Source organism: Branchiostoma belcheri, unplaced genomic scaffold (assembly GCF_001625305.1).
Source record: "Branchiostoma belcheri isolate BF01 breed outbred unplaced genomic scaffold, Haploidv18h27 scaffold23, whole genome shotgun sequence".
In the NCBI taxonomy this organism is placed as follows: Eukaryota; Metazoa; Chordata; class Leptocardii; order Amphioxiformes; family Branchiostomatidae; genus Branchiostoma; species Branchiostoma belcheri.
The window spans coordinates 190,492-207,926 of record NW_017803824.1 but is presented as its reverse complement, the minus strand read 5'-3'; the positions used below and the strand labels follow the sequence as shown (position 1 = coordinate 207,926).

Below are 17,435 nucleotides of genomic sequence, written 5' to 3'. Positions count from 1 at the left end.
TATTCATTCCAGTGTTGGACAGCTTTTATTCCTTTAATTGCGTGTATGTATGTACTTTTTAAGTGTACTTTTTAATCTATGATGTGTATTGGAACACGCAATTCAGCCTATATGTATTTTGAAATACATTTGGTACATACATACAGCCTATATGTAATAAACCTTTCATTCATTCATTCATTCATACACAGCCCGCCGAGCAGCCACCCACCTCCCTGCACCAGTAACACCGCGGAGGACCCAGGGCGGGCTTTCTAGCATGTTGGCAAAACGTACTGCGCCTGCATGAAAGCCAGACTTTTCAAGGTTCATCTGTATAGCTGGTATAACTGCCCTTTGGCGTAACACACCAGCTTTGCAGGCACGCAACGACATGTTACACCGAACCTTTGAACTCTAAGCATTGTTTAAAGCTATCTAGGTTCTTGTTGGATGTTTGGTCCACGTTGCATCAGAATTTTCCCGTTGCAGACGATATCTTTTCAACACCGCATTTGAAAACTATAGATGGGATGTTAGTCCTTAAACGAACACAAACACGACCTTGAACAAGGCTTACTGCCAAAGTGCTCTGCACAAATACAAAATGGGTTTCGCGCAGGCGCAGTACGTTCAGCCGACGTGCTGGGCTTTCTACTTATTAACAACCGACGATACCTACTAACAGGAGTCACCACCTTCACAAGAAAACCCTGCAGTTCCAACACGAACAGACAGGGGTCCTTCCAAACGTGCCCGGTGGATAGTGGACCACAGAGTTGGGAAGAGAGAGAGTGAGAGATCACCAGATGTAAATAAACCACTTTGGATGCCCGGTGATCGACGTACAGTAAATGTTAATATCGTTGCAGCTAAACACGACAAAATAAAACCTTACTCCGAGTAACAGAGATCACAGTAATGTCATAATCGCGGAGTAAGCTAGCCAGGAAGGGGACTTTTCCCGGTCGAATATCCCAAAATGTGTACGTAAAGAGGTGAGTCCTATCAGCAGGAATGTGGAATAGCGAGGCAAGTATTATGTAAGGTCTGGCATTAGCTCTTTAATTCTTAGGCCACACCAATTTGATTTGTTGGTTCTCGGATTTTTTGAAAATATGGTTAACTAGAAAATCGAAAGTCTGAGGACCTGGTTGATGCCTTGGTGGACTCAGTGTATGTAGTAAAAACAGCCAATTCTAGTTTTCTTCCTCGCCCTCTCTTTTTATGATGTCCACTTGTTATCTTTTGAACTAAAAGTGTCTGGGAACCAACAAAATGAATGGGTGTGGCCTTAGATTGAAAAGTTGTTGGACAGTCGAAGCGGCTTGCTGCCGGAAGTTAGTGGCGTATTGCTGACATTGTACAGTCAGGTGGGCAGATCCACTCTTATTCATACAGAGAATGTTTATCTTTTGTTTCTGTGTACATGTCTTTTTGCCATCAGAGGTAAAATAAAATGAACATTTTGAGAGAACTGTTTCCCGCGTCATTTCTGTGTTTTCATTTTTTAGTCCACTCACATTGGGGGTGTAGCCCTAGCGTCCGTAGCAGGCTTATAGAACTGGGGGTTTGGTGGTCTTTGGCTGTTTTCTGATTAGCCCTGTTCTAAAAACGGGGGTAATTCAACCAGGCTGGCTATGTTGTCTATATGCAATCAGAAAATAGCACATTAAAGATCCCAAAGACCCTGAAGACCCCCAAACCCCCAGTTTTTGCCATGCTATGGAGGCTAGTGTAGCCCGTCCCTCTCCTTCCACTGCCTTTTACATCCCAATGAAAGTCAGGTGCCCATTTTACACCTGGATGGAGTGAGGAAAGTCATGTTAAGTGCCTTTCCCAATGGCACAACAAAGTTGCACATGATTTGTTGATAAAAGATTAAAACCATCAGTGACACAACTTGAACACCATCTTCCGACCTGTATTCTAGGACTTTCCTGGGTTTTTGATTGATGCTACTAAATCTACTGAGAGAGTTGTGATTTCCTAGTTCTTCCTTGTTCATCGTAATACAGTAAATACAAAAAAGATGCCTGAACTGTTGGAGATGAGCAAACTATAGAATAATTTTATTGTACAACAGGCACATGCAGAAGTTCCCAACTTGTTTTAGACACAAACGTATGTAAAGCTAGTAAAGCTACATGTATCTGTCCTTGCAAAGATGTAGAATGCAGAGATTAATGTTTAGATAATGTGTTCCCATACCTTGTTATTCCATTGTCTAAAATTGCACATTGAGAAGTTCAATGTTGTCATACTAAGCATGTTGGCAGAACGTACTGCGCCTGTGCTGGTCAACCATGCATCAAAATTTTTCCCATTGCAGACGATATCTTTTCCGACAACATTTGGAAAGTAACATCGGCATGTCAACCTTATATACTTTAATACGACCTTATATGAGACATTCTGCCAAAGTGTTATTAACAATACACTACAGGTGCAGTACGTTCTGCCGACAGCTGTCACACTACAATCTTTAAGTTGTTAAATCCCACATATCTTATTTCCAGTGGAATTGAGAAGTCTGTCACTCATTTCTCCTTGGTTCAGATTGAAAATACAAAACTGTTAACCTTCAGTATTCTACAGTTGCATCAGTGAGCCATGCCAGAGCCTATGTATGGGGAGGCTGGAATGCTAAGGGTTAAAATTGACATAACAAAGGCTATACATTTTTAAGACATTCAGAACATACGAAACATATATGTATATGACTTTGTATAAATGCTGTATTGTAGTGTAAACTAGAACTGAGTTTGAAGTTGCACAGTGACAGTTTTTAGGCTTATTATTACAGTTGTACATTCTTCTACCCGTGTTCCAGTTTTTACTGTAGTACAATATTTGAAGGTTGCAGCAGCCCTTAAGACATGACAAGTACATGTATGTGTACACAAAAACTAATGGCAACCTATCTACAATGTATTAGTCACCATAAATTAGGCCACACTGACTTAATTTTATGGATGACATCCGCGCGCGCATTGATTTTCGCCTGTTCTCAAAAAAAAGATCACGTCCTCTGAGGCCCTGGCCTGGCTCTAGGCCTGGGTAGTCCATGGTAGTTAGCAACAATATGGAGGTGGTAACTCAGGAGGACGGCACCCAGGCTACCAAAGTTCCACGAGTCAGGAACTCAGTACATACCTACAGTGCCGATTCATAAATTCTGCAAAAAGCCAGCATGTGGCGACGTATACGTCGCTGTACATTGTATGTACTGCCACAAAGTCACAATACCAGCTTTGTATTCCTGTGGTTTAGTAGCATTTTTATTTTTGGCCGCAATTTTTTTTATTCGCCCGCACGCACTAGTTTGGGGGTCTTCAGAGGTGTCATCCATAAAATTAAGTCGGTGTAGTCTTAGTGTTGTACACAGATACACAGTCTAAAATACCTTCAGCTTTTAAGCCTTGATGACAACAGCTAGTACACTTCTTACATGTTTTGAGATGTGGAATGTATTTGTTCAGAACTACATGTAATTAATAGCAAAATGTTTCTGACAGAAACCATATCAAATCTACATAATACATAAAAATCACCTCACCTAGAGCAAATGTATTACATCTTAAGAGCATTACAAATAAGATGAAAGAAAAGTGGTATTTCAGTATACACAGTGCTACACTGAAATGGGTACATTATCTACATGTATTTATCACTATAATTATTGTACCTGTCCAATACTATTATAGACTATGATTTTACAACACCTACACCCAGCTATAAGAAATATGTACATCAATATCTGGGGTTATTTCATACATGCTGTTTGAAATATCTTGCTTACATATAATTAAGTAATCTACACCATAGGCATAGAGAAGACTTTAATATTAAGAAGCATTTGCACCAATATTTTCTTCACCCGACTATATACAAAGCTCGTATCATACACGTAACTCTTATCCATCCTTTTGCACTGTGTATACATTTTTGCATACTGCTCATTATGGGTTCACCACACCACGAAGTGGTGTGGTGAAACCATATTGCTTTTTCTGATGTTTCTTCTCCTTCTCCTCCTCCTTCTCCTCCTCCTGCCATATCTTTAAATGGATTCAGCTTCTTCATTTTAGGGCCTAAGGTCCTGAAATTTGGTATGGAGGTACAGTGGGCAAATACCCCTAGGCGTTTTTTAAATTATTGTGATACAGGCTTTTAGAATGGTTTTATTTGAGTTTTTTGGCTGTGTAATAGCTAATGTATTACTGTGTAAGTGTGCAGTGTTTACCACATTTGGACATGAGTCATCACAATGGCATGCAAGGCATCAACCAATAGGCATGCAGCTTTCCTCTATTCTCCTTGCTGATTGGCTGTTGGGATTTAACTGGCTTAACTTCATTTACACCTGCACAGAGCCATGCCATACTGACAGTATGTCTGTATTCAAGTGTTTTGGTAGGTATTTTAAGCTTTCCTGCTCCAGCATTGGAATGCGGGCTATGAACGCTTCTTTTTATCTTGAAAATCAACAGTTTGCATTATGCAATCCTAACCAATAATGTAGGGAATAGCTATCCAACTGTTGTAGTCTTAGTTGTATGTTACTTCATACTATAGTTATATCAATGTAAAGCATTGTTTTCCCTTGTGTTTCTCATTCTTTCCCTGCCATGTGGTAAAATGTGGTGAACCCATCGCTATATTTGCTCCAAAGCAAATATTGGCCTTTCTAGTTTAATATTTATCATTACTGCATTATGCAAATTTGTTGAAAAGCTGCCCTACCATACTGATGTCTACAGCACACCTGTACACCTTGTTTTTTTTATAACACAAAGTACAGTATTTTGTAAGCACACCTTGTAGTATGAAATGCAGCGATTTTGCATAATATAGCAGCACTCTTTGGTTTATAATTAGGTTATATCATACTTCCTAGCCTGCAAGTGTGCAATATACAATAAGTCCTTGCAGTTTTTTTATATAAACCATCAACATCATAGGTATTATTTCTGAGTGGGGCACTAGGTTTTCCATAGCCTGGTTACTAAACCTATTATAGCTCCCAAGTCCTACATCCTCTCTGCAAATCTACTAGACTAAGTATTTGCAGAGAGGCTGTAGGACTCGGGAGCTATAATAGGTTTAGTAACCAGGCTAGGTTTTCCATCTATGTACTACTCTATTATTTTTTATCCCACCGGACCACACTATTTTTTCCGCACACCCTTAAATGTATATTAGAAGCAAATCATTTTCTGTACAATGTGTTGCACAGGGCAGAATAACAGTTATGCAGAGCAAATGCAACCATTTTCCTGGTTTTAAAGAGCTTCATCAAAGACTCACGCATAGTTTACCAGCAATTTTCCTCATACTTAAAAAGAAATTGGCAAAAATATCTCTACACAGTTGCTTCAGTGATCTGCAATGTACAAGAATAATCATAATATACACAGTGCACTCTTCTCATTTTTGTTCATTGGGAGTTTACATTGCATTTTGCACATCATGATTACATGTAAATCAGTGGAATGCTAGATGTTTTTAGATTATATTGTTCTACGTAATACAAGCATAGTCACCTTGTTTGGTCCGACACATTGCACAGTTGCCATAGTCTCTGTCCCAGTTCCCTAGCATATAGTTCCCTATTTTACCTGTATATTAGTGTCTACCTGTATAGTACACTATGGATGACTGTTTCCTATAAAATGGGTAATCTATAGCTACTCTAGGGCTCGAAAGACCATCTGCACATGCAGGTTAGTGCAGGTAAAATTGGCAACCACTCAGAATTTTGAGAGTATGGATCAAATAACTACAAAGAAGCTAATTCTTTTATACTTTATAGGCGGTATGGTCAATGTAGCAAATAAAAATCCACATACACATAAACCCAGTAAATGGACCAATGCAGGTTAGGGGCAGGTAGACATCAGAAATACCTGCACAGCTCCAATTTTACCTGCACTAACCTGCATATGCAGGTGCTATTTCGAGCTCTGATCTCCTTTTCCCAATGGCTACTTTGTATTTATGCCTGGGGCTACCAATACATTAGCATTTTATTGCTGATGTTACAGAGAAGAGGCTCTAGAAGGGGTTGATCCGAGAAGTGGTGCCCAGTGGAGAGAAAGGGTTCACCTTAGCCCACATCAGAGCCTCGTTCAGCGAGATGGCAGTTTTGCCGTCCTCTAGGAAGAATGCTGGACCCTGTAAAAAGTACCGGTAGTCAAATATTTGATTAACAGACTCTGTGATCCTTGATCATTGGGCCAAACCTACAAGCACATAACTTAAGTTTCATTTACACTCAGTTAAACTCCAAAATTTGACTTCGCCTTTCATTCCTTTTGAGTCATCAGACATTTCAGACTTCCAGGAAATGTTTTGGAACTGTATTGTATGATCATGGGGAAATACCCGATTGAATTACATCATAGAATAGATATCATTCTTTGACATGACTTACTCCATTATTTACACCATGGTTTATTTTACACTGACAGTACTTATTCCTGGTGACTTCATACCAGATACCACATCCTACTACCCTGGGCATACCCAACACAGTATCGCTCAATCCCTGTCCGCTCATTTCCAATCCTTGCTGCTCAGGTCAAGATACATACAAACTACCTTAACCAGTGCCACCCAAAACAATACTTCCACTTGCCTGTATTCTTGTCTTGGACAGGAAGGACACATGTACATCTGAGTGGCTGGGCAGATGGGAGCCGGTGCAGTGGTCAGCCCCGGGTTCTATGTCCAGTTCCTCCTGACCAGCCTTCCTCAGTAGCCTCTGTAGAGCCTTCTGGTACCCTTCCCTCAAACTCACCTCACTACTCGCCTCCGACGAATCCTTCTTATACTCTCTGTAGGGAACAGAACAAGAGAATTATCAGTCTTCTCCATGTTGTATCTCTAAAGTATCCATTTGGCTACCAATTCTCTATTGGTTACATGTACAGGGTTAGGCAGCAATAAGAATGTTAAACCTTTAGCACACTAAAGTAGCTGTTTGGCTATCACCTCTCTGTTGGTTACAGGGATGCAAGCTTTAGAAATTTTTCTGCCTGTTACATCCATTGTAAGATGAGTATCCAGACCTGACCTAGGGACATCTTATAACATTGTAACATGCTAAAACAATACAAAAGACAATGGTATTTACTGTATAATCGTTGAAAGATAGAATTTTCAAGTGATTACATGTGTATATGGCATTTTTAACAGTTAATAGTTCAGCACCAGGGACAGGAATGGTCATTGTTCTTTGGACTCTAGTTATTTGGACAAAACAACTACCAACCTTATTGTAGTGCTACAGGTATGATACTACCTACCTGTAGCACTACAATAAGGTTGGTAGTTGTTTTGTCTGATGATACTGGTGTAGTATAACAATAAGAAGTTTGCTAATCTAAAGGTACCTTTCACTGGCCAAAACTTGTTCTGCCTTCCACGCTGTTTATATATCATTTCTAACTGCTACCAACCTTATTGTAGTGCTACAGGTATGACGCTACCATAGTATAAGAAATTGTTTATCTGAACGTACCTTTCACTGGCCAACACTTGCTCAGCCTTCCATGCTGTCAGCTCCTCCTCCACCTGGTCCTTGCTGAAGGGCCAGTTGGAGTTTTCCTTGTCCACTAACATACTGTACAGGAAAACAACAAAGCAAAGATCTGACACCTCTGAGTCAATGTTATATTCTTATAAAGGTTTCATAAAGAGTTTGGGCAAATTTCTAGCCCTATTCATTACCCTAAGTTTTACTCACTCCTACAAGTATTTTGCTGGCAAACTATGGGTAAGTCTTAAATGAAGCTCTTTCGAAACAGGAAAAATGGTTGATTTGCTCTGCATAACTGAAAGTCTTCCCTGTGTAACACATTGTACAGAGAATGATTTTGACCGTGTCAACATGGACATAGCTAGCAGAAAATGAATGGCTTTCTTTGTGCCTGTATTCAACAATATTCCATATTCAAAACTGCATTCTTAACACTGTGGCAGCAACATTTAGCAGCAGCAATACCTAGCTGCAGTACAAAGTAGAGCCAGCCCTGAGGAAGGTGACAGGTGGTAAGACTCACCTTGTTTGCTGGAAGAGTGCGGGAACAATGGCGCTGTACCCTCTCCTCACAGCCAGCAGGGCTCCAACATAGGCACTGATGGTGAGCAGCTCTGTGCGAAGGCTACAGGAAAACAGCAGAAAGCACCCATAAATAGTTCCATCAAGTTGGCAAACATAGTTTTTGTCTTTGTTAGAGAAAACTGAATGTTATGAAGCAAATTTGAACTGTAATTTCCAAGACAAGAAATTGAACTTAAAACTCCAGTCTTTGACAACGAAGCTGAACTTTGTCCCTGTACATGCATATTGTTACATAATGATTACGGCAAAGGATGCATTCTCAAATCTGACTTATCTTTGCTGCTTTGTGACGAACAGCCATGGTTTACTCTATATAAATGTGGCCAGAAAGACACAACTTCAACAAAACCTCTGAATTCTGAGTGGTGCAGATAAAACTAGTCTGGTGCAGGTAATTTTTACATTACCTGCCCCAGACCAGTGCAGGTATGCAGAAAAAAAGAATTTTAACCCCAGCCTTACCTGGTGCACTTTGGCCCATCCAGTTTGTCTGTCCTGGTACACCCCATGTACTGCACCAGTTCTGACACATCCTGGACTGTCCAGCCAGAGGTCGACATTCTCTCTGTAGAACAAGGGGGAAATACACTCAGTAAGAAAGCAGTCACTTACATGTACATTGTACAATGACATCCAACAATCACTAACTAACTAAAGGCCTTTTTTGGGTTAGTCATGCATTTGTTATGCAGAATTCAGCTGTCTCCTTACGGAAAATGCTGTCTTAGTACATACATTAAGTTTTCATGACACATCCTACCACCCAGAGCATACCCTGTCAATCAACTGAAACACAATCTCTGCCCTGAAATCCAATCTCCACCTTCTCACTTCCAATCTTTGCTGCTCAACACAAAATATATACAAACTCCCCATAACTAGCGCCACCCAAAACAATACTTCCAAAACTACAACTTTTCTGATGCAGGAGCACTGATAAAAAGATGACTGAGTTCAGGGCAGGTTGAAAGGAGGTAGCAATGTTCTAATTATTCTATGGAACGTTTGGAAGCCTGTGTGATAACCATTTATAATAGCACCCGTGAGAAACTGCTACTTATCACACAGCTAGTACATGTACATCAATATTGAATGTCATCATGGCCAAGGTATGACATAAAAAAAGACAACTGACCCTTGACAACTTTGAGTCCCAGCTCTAAGCCCTGTTCCGGGTAGGTAGAGAGCAGGTAAAACTTGACAGCCTCTGTCTCCTGTCCCTCCTCCTGTAGGCCCTGGGCCTTGCTGTAACACTCCTCCATGTCTGGGAACCCAGCCTGGTAGTAACACACACACACATAGAGCATGTTGGTCTTCATATAGGCAAAAGTACAACAGGCCAAATTGTAAGCATAATAACACTTGAGACCAAGTGTAATGCTAGCTGTAAAATCTGATCTTCTTTCCAGCACAAAGGAAACATCATGAATTTCCAGTCGATCTTGACAAACTTGATCAAATTTCTTGGATTTTACAGACACAGATGAGCTTTCATTCAAAAGTGTTATGCTAATAAGAAAGTGCCATGTTTTTGACTGGTGTGCTGCTTCCTAAAGCTACATGTATACATACCTGTAGCCAATGTAGGTGGTACTCAGAAGCTCTGAGGAAGGTGTCTAACACCCATCCAAACGTAAGCAGGTGAGAGACATTGCTGGTTGTGTGAAAGAACACTCCAATATCCTATGTTCTACCAACCTGATGAAACTATCTTAGATATTACCGTACCTTTGCATGTAGGTCGTTTATCTCTGCGGCTCCCCCAGAACAGCTGATACAGAACCTGGCCAGTGCAGCCTCACTGTTGGGCAAACGCTGCAACATCTCCACAGCTAGGTCCCTGTGGGAACAAGTAAGCAAAGAGTTTATAGTTATACTGCTGCGAAATATCTGAGTGTTATTTCTATGCATATTTGTCTTATCTACAAGATCCAAGAAGTTAAATTGGTGTGACCTCATTAAAAGGTATATAGAGCAAAGGGGAAGTGACAAACCTGTACCCCAAAAATGGTACGCTAGTGATGGAAGGTGAGGAAAATGTGTAAGTCTTAGAGTTACAATGTATATCAGTGTGACATCGATTATAGAAAATACACCAACTTGAAGACAAGTCCATTGCATATTAGAAAGGAGATACTAAGAATTCTTTGTGTGAAAAGACAAGAAGTTCCTTAAACTTATAGGCCCCTACCATAGGATTTCGGGAAATGGAAATATATGTATTTTTAACAAAATCCTTATTTGATCCTACATGTACAATAGGAGCCTTTATTAACATGTAAAACCCTCAGAGCTGAAACCTTATTTCACGTATTTTCACAGTAAACCCCTACCATCTGTTGATGCGGGTGCATCGCTGTGCCAGTAGTTCTGTAGCCAGGTACGTGAGGCGGGGGGTTTTGCCGATGGTTGTTCCCAGGCTGATGGCCAGTTCCAGCTCATTCCCTCGGATCAACTTCGACATGGCAAGCTGGAAACAAAATTTTTTAAAAAATCAGAGATTTCAGACTTCTGGGAAGTGTTCTGGGTATATCCGTGAATGTATTGGAACTGTGTTGGTAATTGTGGTGTAATGCCTGCTGGAATTACATGTACATTACAGAATTGATTATTACAAGCACAATTGAATGATGTAACTCACTCCTGTATGGTTTATTTCATACCATGATTACACAGTACATATTCCTGGCAACCTCATACCACATGCACATCCTACCACCCTGGGCATACTGGGTCACAACCCTGTCAATCAACTGAAACCAATCTCCACCCACTCACTTCCACTTCTCCTTGTTCAGGACAAGATACATACAAACTCCAGTAACCCAGAGCCACCCTCTGACCGTTTCCAAAATCATATCTAGTTGCCTGAGTTTTTGGCAGCCTTACCTTGTAGTCCTTCACAGCTAGGTGGCAGCAGGCAGCCTTCATGGGCTGTACGTCCCGGAAGTACCAGTTAGCCAGACAAACTACATACAAACTCCTACAGCCACCCAAAACAATACTTCTACCCCTTACCCTGCAATCTTCTACAGCTAAGTGGCAGCGGGCAGCCTTCAAATGTTTTAAATAGCCAAACACCAGCCAACCACAGCTGACCTAGGAGGCCATATTCAGCTATGTGTGACAGGGGCTTTACCTACATTGCTGTACCCCTAACCATGGATGTGGGGAGTTTGGCTAGTGTTCGGAAGGCTATATTTGGCACAGGGGCTGGGGTGTTACCTTGTAGTCTTCCACAGCGAGATGGCAGCATGCAGCCTTCATGGGCTGTCCGTCCTGGAAGTACCAGTCCGCGAGGCGCTGGCTGGCCTGGTGCAGCAGCGGCCAGCTGTCCTCACAGTCCTCCGTTACACCGTTGTACGCCGCGTTCCCGCACTCCGCCGCCGGGCCGGACTTTATCGACCCCTCCTGCGCCGCCTGGGCAACAAGCATGGCGTCCTGAAGCTCCCCCCTGCAACAAATGGTTTATTGGTCAAACAGTACCTGTGCAATAGCAGCCTTTTATAGCGCTGAATTGATGCATGGTTTTACAATCGGTTTACAATCACCTTTAAGCATCAATCAATAATCACAAACAATCACATGATACATACAAGATATTTGATCCACACACTTTTTGTGCAACTGTCGCAAGGGTCATTCTTATACATTATGCACTGAAGCATGGCAACATTGTGAAACAAGAAATCAGAGATTTCAGACTTCTGGGAGGTGTTTTGGACATCTGTGAATGTTAAAAGTCCTTCCTGCACCAAGTGGTGCATGAGTAGGGCAGTGCCCACCTCCTGTTCAATAGCCCTTGGGTTACAAAGTACCGGTACGTGTAGTGCAATCACTACAGCAGTGCGCTAGTCCACTCTTTCCTAAATGCTGAGTGCTAAGCAAAGAAAACAGTATGTACCATTTTTAAAGTACACATTCCTGGTGGCCTCATACCACACCCATCCACACAGACTCTACTGTGTCACAACCCTGTCAATCAACTGTAACCCAATCTCAGTCCACCCACTTCCAATGGTGCATGATTACATAGTACACATTCCTATTACACCATGCTTTATGTTTCATACTATGATTTAAGTACCTAGATGTGTAGAAGTCGACCACTGCCTGGACATCTCCGATGGCCACACAGAACGGTGCTGCTTCCTGTTTGTCCTCCAGAACCTGCTGCTTCGCCCATCTTAACAGGGAGAAAACAAATTAAATTAGTAAGTTATTCATCATAAATCTGACCAATAAACAACCAGGAGAGTGTGTGGTAAAGGTAACGTTTCTCCTTGCACAGACAAATGAAACCTTATGTGGCCAAACTCGCCAGGCAAATTATTTGGATAAATTTTACTGTTTTATTTTTGCATTTTTGAACCCAAACATCCAGGGGCATGACACAGAAGATAGTATCGAAATTTGATTCATGGTTATAGGTTTTATATCGGACAGTTTGTCTCAAAATCAGGGAACGAACACTGCACACCTTATATAATAAGGTACATACCTTCTTGCCAGGGACTTCCAGTACTCCATGGACACTCCAGGTGCTACAGCCAGGGCCTTCTCCCACTGTGAAAATAAACCAGGAAACATTCCTGACTAGTCTGGTCAAGTGAGGACTTTTTACAAATCAAGTGGGAAAATAGGCGTTTTAAGTGTCTTTTTAAGTTGACAACCCTAATTACAGTGATCAATTTCCTGTGTTAATATTAATGACAGCATAGTACTGAGCAACTTTATTCTTCAAATGTCTGACTCACCTCTCCCACCTCCACCATGAGCTCACAGTACCTCTGCAGGTTGCCCAGTTTGACATGGATGAGTGCCGCCTGCCGAAGTCTGTCCTCCCTGCTCTGGGCTCCGACACCTGCGCCAAACTTGGACATCCGAACTACCTCCAGCTCCTGGGCTTCTGACTGTAAGCACACACACAAACAGTCAGAAATCCATGGGTTATCAGTTAACCATAGGTTAACACAAGAAATTCTCAGAAGCACCACTTCCAGCTCCAGGACTTCCCACTGAAGTTGGAGGCAACATGCAAACAAACACACAATCAGAAAGGTACTAGGTACTACCTAGTTTACTTAGGAGCTGGTTTCTTTTGTAAAAGCAGTTCATCAGACGTACTAGCTCTCAGGGAGAAAGTAGTTGAGTACTCATCTATTGTCTTCTAGTGTATATTCTACTATATGATTTATTCCTTTTATTGCAGGATTTGTATTTGACCGTAGATTACAATTTAGTTATTTGTCTGTACCTTTTGTGGGTCAGCCGTTACCAGCTGAGTCACATAACCCTTGTGATAAGTTAAACATGAATTGTTGCCAATAATTTTAATACAAATACAACAGTACTTACAGCCCTGTAGCTGGTGAGGTGTTTGGTGTGCATGATGCCCTTACTGTAGTTAAACAGTAGTAACCAGTACTTACAGCCCTGTAGCTGGTGAGGTGTTTGGTGTGCATGATGCCTTTACTGTACACCTGTGGGTTCAGTCCCTCCTCCTCACCTCGAATCACAGACACCAGGTCCCACAGGTTCTTAGTGCCGTTGGGGGGCTGCATGGGGAAGGCATGGCATAGAATCTGACATAAGGCATGTCTTGCCAACATAATATAATATTGTATCCAGAACCATGCCTATCTAGTACTATGTTGGGTGGGTTTGGGTTAGGATGGGGAAGGCACGGCACATAAGTTGATACAAAACATGTCTCTGATGCCAACATAGATTGTGACAGTCACTATTGTATCCAGAACTGTGTCTATCTACATGTATAGTTCAATACCCGAATGGGTTAGGGTTAGGACCACAACATTACGATGGAGAATACTGGTGAATTTGGGTAATAGTGATTACTGGTAAAATTGGACAAAGAATAGGCCTGGAACAGGATCCAGATGAGGATGTAGATAAGGAATAGTCAGATGTTTGATTCTTTAAATTTTTCTCAGTTATCTCTTTATCTCAGTGCCTGTACAGTTGCATGTACTTAGTAGCTGGGTCCATTCCAGTGTGGGTGTATCAAACCATAAAGTTAGGAGTCTGGTCTGACACAGCTTGTACTTACTGAACAAAACTGGTGTGTTACACGTAAAGGTGGTTTATCGGTTGAGCAAAACAGAAAGACAAACTCAGTAGTGGCGTGCAGTTGCATGCACAGTGAACTTACACTGAAGAACTCAGCAAAGATCTGCAGCCCCCTGATGTACTGTTCCTGTGGAGGGAGGGCCTCCACGCGCTGTCGGAGGTCACGGGACACACGGCCAGACAGCAACGGTGGTGCACCCGCCGCCATCGCTTGTTCTGTGGACAACACAGATAACCAAAATAAAATTATTGGTCAAACATTATCCATGAAGTCGCAGCCTTTTAATACTAGTAGTGCTGAATTGGTGCAGGGTTTACAATCACATAATACACATGATACATATAACATATTTTCTCCACACACTTTTTGTGGAACTGTCGCAAGGGTCTGTGCGGCTGCTATTCAGGTGACTTCAACACGACTTTCCCCAACCCAAGTTAGGTACCCATTCACACCTGGGTGTTGTGAGGAAAGTCACTGAGAAATCAGCACCAAGGACAGGTGGCATTTATGTATGTTAGGGATGAATGTATGAACATCTAACACTGCACAAAACACACAACTTAAAACATGCGTAAAGGTTCTTTTTCTTTACTTACATTTAGAACCTTTATGCAAGCTTTAAGGTGTGCTTAAATATAGAATTTTGTGCAGTGTAACATTGAAACCTAACTAGGATGGCACCCAGGCATAGCATGTTGGCAGAACATACTGCGCCTGCACTTGTTTTCCCTAGGTGGTCAACATTGCACCAGAATTTTGCTGTGTCTTTTCTGACACAATATTTGAAAACTATGCATTTTGTTTGTTTGTTTCGCATAACCGGTAAACCGCCTTCAGGCGTAACACACCAGTTTTGTACATGTGCGCACATGTACAAGCTGCGTAAGACCGGACTGTAAGTTTTGAACCACTCACACCGGGAAGGTCCCCTACTCTTTTCGATAAGTGCGGTGGGTTCTTTAACGTGCATGGGGTGTGGCTCTCCCAAACACGGGACCTCCATTTAACGTCCTATCCGAGGGACGTCCCTAGCCCTAACCGAAGCTAGGTACTCATTTTCACCTGAGTGAAGTGAGGAAAGTCGTGTAAAGTGCCTTTCCCAAGGGCACAAGATCGGTGACATGGGCAGGGTTCGAACCCACAACCTCTGGGGTGTGAGCCGAACGCGCTACCGACTGCGCCACACGATCCCACCTGCATGCATGGGATATCATCCTTAAATACGCAAATACAATCTTAAATGAAACACTCTGCTGAAGTGCTATGCACAATACGTTAGGGGTTTTATGCAGGCACAGTAGTTTCAGCCATTGTGCGACATTAGTGTGCAAAAAAATTCTACACCTGAACCACCAATGACAGATCCCCATACATGCACAGACATGTCCACAGTACAGAGCTACCGATTGGTGCATGCTACATGTAGCAGGATTATATCATACATTACCAGCAATCATAGCCTGGCCACATCCTGTAATACAAAAACAAGCACCTCAGTACACAACAGTATGGATGTGACCGAAGCTGAAACACTCTCTAGCTCATCATACTTTGCCTATGACTTATACCATCAAGACCAAGCATGACTTTTGTATAATAGATAGAAATGTTGTCATACTTCAATATGCGTCTTAATCAATTGTATGAGGAAACTTCGTCTGCTATTACACCATGGTTTGTGCTTCATACCATGATTACACAGTACACATTCCTGAAGACCTCTGCATACTGGTCACAACCCTGTCAATCAACTGAAACCCAATCTCCACCCACTCTTTGCTGCTCAGGACAAGAAACATACAAACTCCCACTAAACCAGTGCCACCCAAAACAATACATGTACTTCTGTCTCAAAAGTAAACAGAGGACAAATTGAGTATTCATGTATCATGGGTGATACTCTGGCTCGGTTCTGGATAGACCACGCATATCCAGAACTGTGCCTGGGGCAAATCTACCTTCTTCCATACCTGGAGACTATCCAGAACTGTTCCTAATCCTCATTCAGGCGTAGAACTAGATAGTCACAGTTCTGGATACAATAGATTACAGACCTTGTGTCATGGCAATTTAAAACCATCATCACCCTTGTGGACTCTAGGAAGAATAGTGTGCAACTTACATAACACTAATGGAGATCCTAATAAAACAAAATCACAGGTGACTGACCTTGTGTCATGGCGAAGATTTCCGTCCACGGCCTCTTGGCGATGACGCTGATCTGCAGTGTGCTGACAAGGGGAGTCAACGACCAGATCCTGACGGTCGAGTCTCGCGAGCAGGAGGCCACAGTGAAGGGGCGCAGGGGGTGACAGGTCAGGCCTACAAACACAAGAACAGAATGCTACTCAGATTGCTTGTAGCCTCCTTTACGTAATCACGGTTGCCGTCGGTTGATGTCACAATTGGTGGTTCAGCACCAAGCAGACATATACAGACACACCTGTCCTTGGTCTTGAACACCATCCACAGAGATATAGTAATCTTTTATCTTTCAATCTTCTTTGACCAAGTCTTTACACATACTAAGCAGCTACCAAATGTTCAGTAGCAAGGACAGGCAAGTGTATCTCTGTATCCACACACAGATACCTGTCCCTGGTACTGAACACCATGCACACACACACAAAACCCATACCAAATCTCTGGACAATATGAGTTTTTGAACCCTTACCGTAGACATCTGCTCCGTGGTCGTACACGGTATCGATGCATGCGCCGTCCGGTGTGTCCCAGACACGTATCGTGTAATCCCAGCTGAACATCATTCACACACACACACACACACACACACACACTCCAATCCTTAGTGCTATACATCATGCACACACACACACACACAAAGCCCTTACCAAATCTGGAGTTTTTTAATCCTTACCATAGACATCCGCTCCGTGGTCGTACACGGTATCGATGCAGGCGCCGTCCCGTGTGTCCCAGACGCGAATCGTGTAGTCCCAGCTGCCTGACAGCAGCAGGTACGGGATCTCTGGGTTCCACAGCAGGCCTCTCACCGGCGCCGTGTGCCCGCTCAGAACCATCGCACACGAGTCCTGTGTGTAGTCCCAGATACGGATGGTCCTGAAGTAACACAGGGAAGTGAAAACTCAGTATTTGGGAAAGAGTATGGACTACCAGTGGACTAGCCCACTGCTGTAGTGCCGGGTTCCACAGCAGACCTCTAACCGGCGCTGTGTGCCCGCTCAGGACCATCGCACATGAGTCCTGGGTGTA

At 42.5% G+C, this 17,435-nt stretch overlaps 1 protein-coding gene across 1 annotated transcript in view; it reads right to left on the bottom strand.

The window, feature by feature from the left end:
* Positions 1 to 5,918: 5,918 nt before the first annotated feature.
* Positions 5,919 to 17,435, bottom strand: part of LOC109470725 (WD repeat-containing protein 17-like) — a 39,162-nt gene continuing 27,645 nt past the window's right edge. The window contains exons 13-28 of the mRNA XM_019769788.1: positions 17,080 to 17,282; positions 16,371 to 16,523; positions 14,280 to 14,413; positions 13,540 to 13,665; positions 12,865 to 13,020; positions 12,609 to 12,673; positions 12,195 to 12,293; positions 11,333 to 11,561; positions 10,441 to 10,577; positions 9,836 to 9,947; positions 9,243 to 9,384; positions 8,570 to 8,672; positions 8,046 to 8,147; positions 7,505 to 7,606; positions 6,620 to 6,818; positions 5,919 to 6,156 (exon numbers count right to left, since the gene is read on the bottom strand). Coding sequence (XP_019625347.1) covers positions 6,037 to 6,156; positions 6,620 to 6,818; positions 7,505 to 7,606; positions 8,046 to 8,147; positions 8,570 to 8,672; positions 9,243 to 9,384; positions 9,836 to 9,947; positions 10,441 to 10,577; positions 11,333 to 11,561; positions 12,195 to 12,293; positions 12,609 to 12,673; positions 12,865 to 13,020; positions 13,540 to 13,665; positions 14,280 to 14,413; positions 16,371 to 16,523; positions 17,080 to 17,282 — 2,182 coding nt within the window. The 3' untranslated portion in view covers positions 5,919 to 6,036. The remainder of the gene's footprint in view (positions 6,157 to 6,619; positions 6,819 to 7,504; positions 7,607 to 8,045; positions 8,148 to 8,569; positions 8,673 to 9,242; positions 9,385 to 9,835; positions 9,948 to 10,440; positions 10,578 to 11,332; positions 11,562 to 12,194; positions 12,294 to 12,608; positions 12,674 to 12,864; positions 13,021 to 13,539; positions 13,666 to 14,279; positions 14,414 to 16,370; positions 16,524 to 17,079; positions 17,283 to 17,435) is intronic.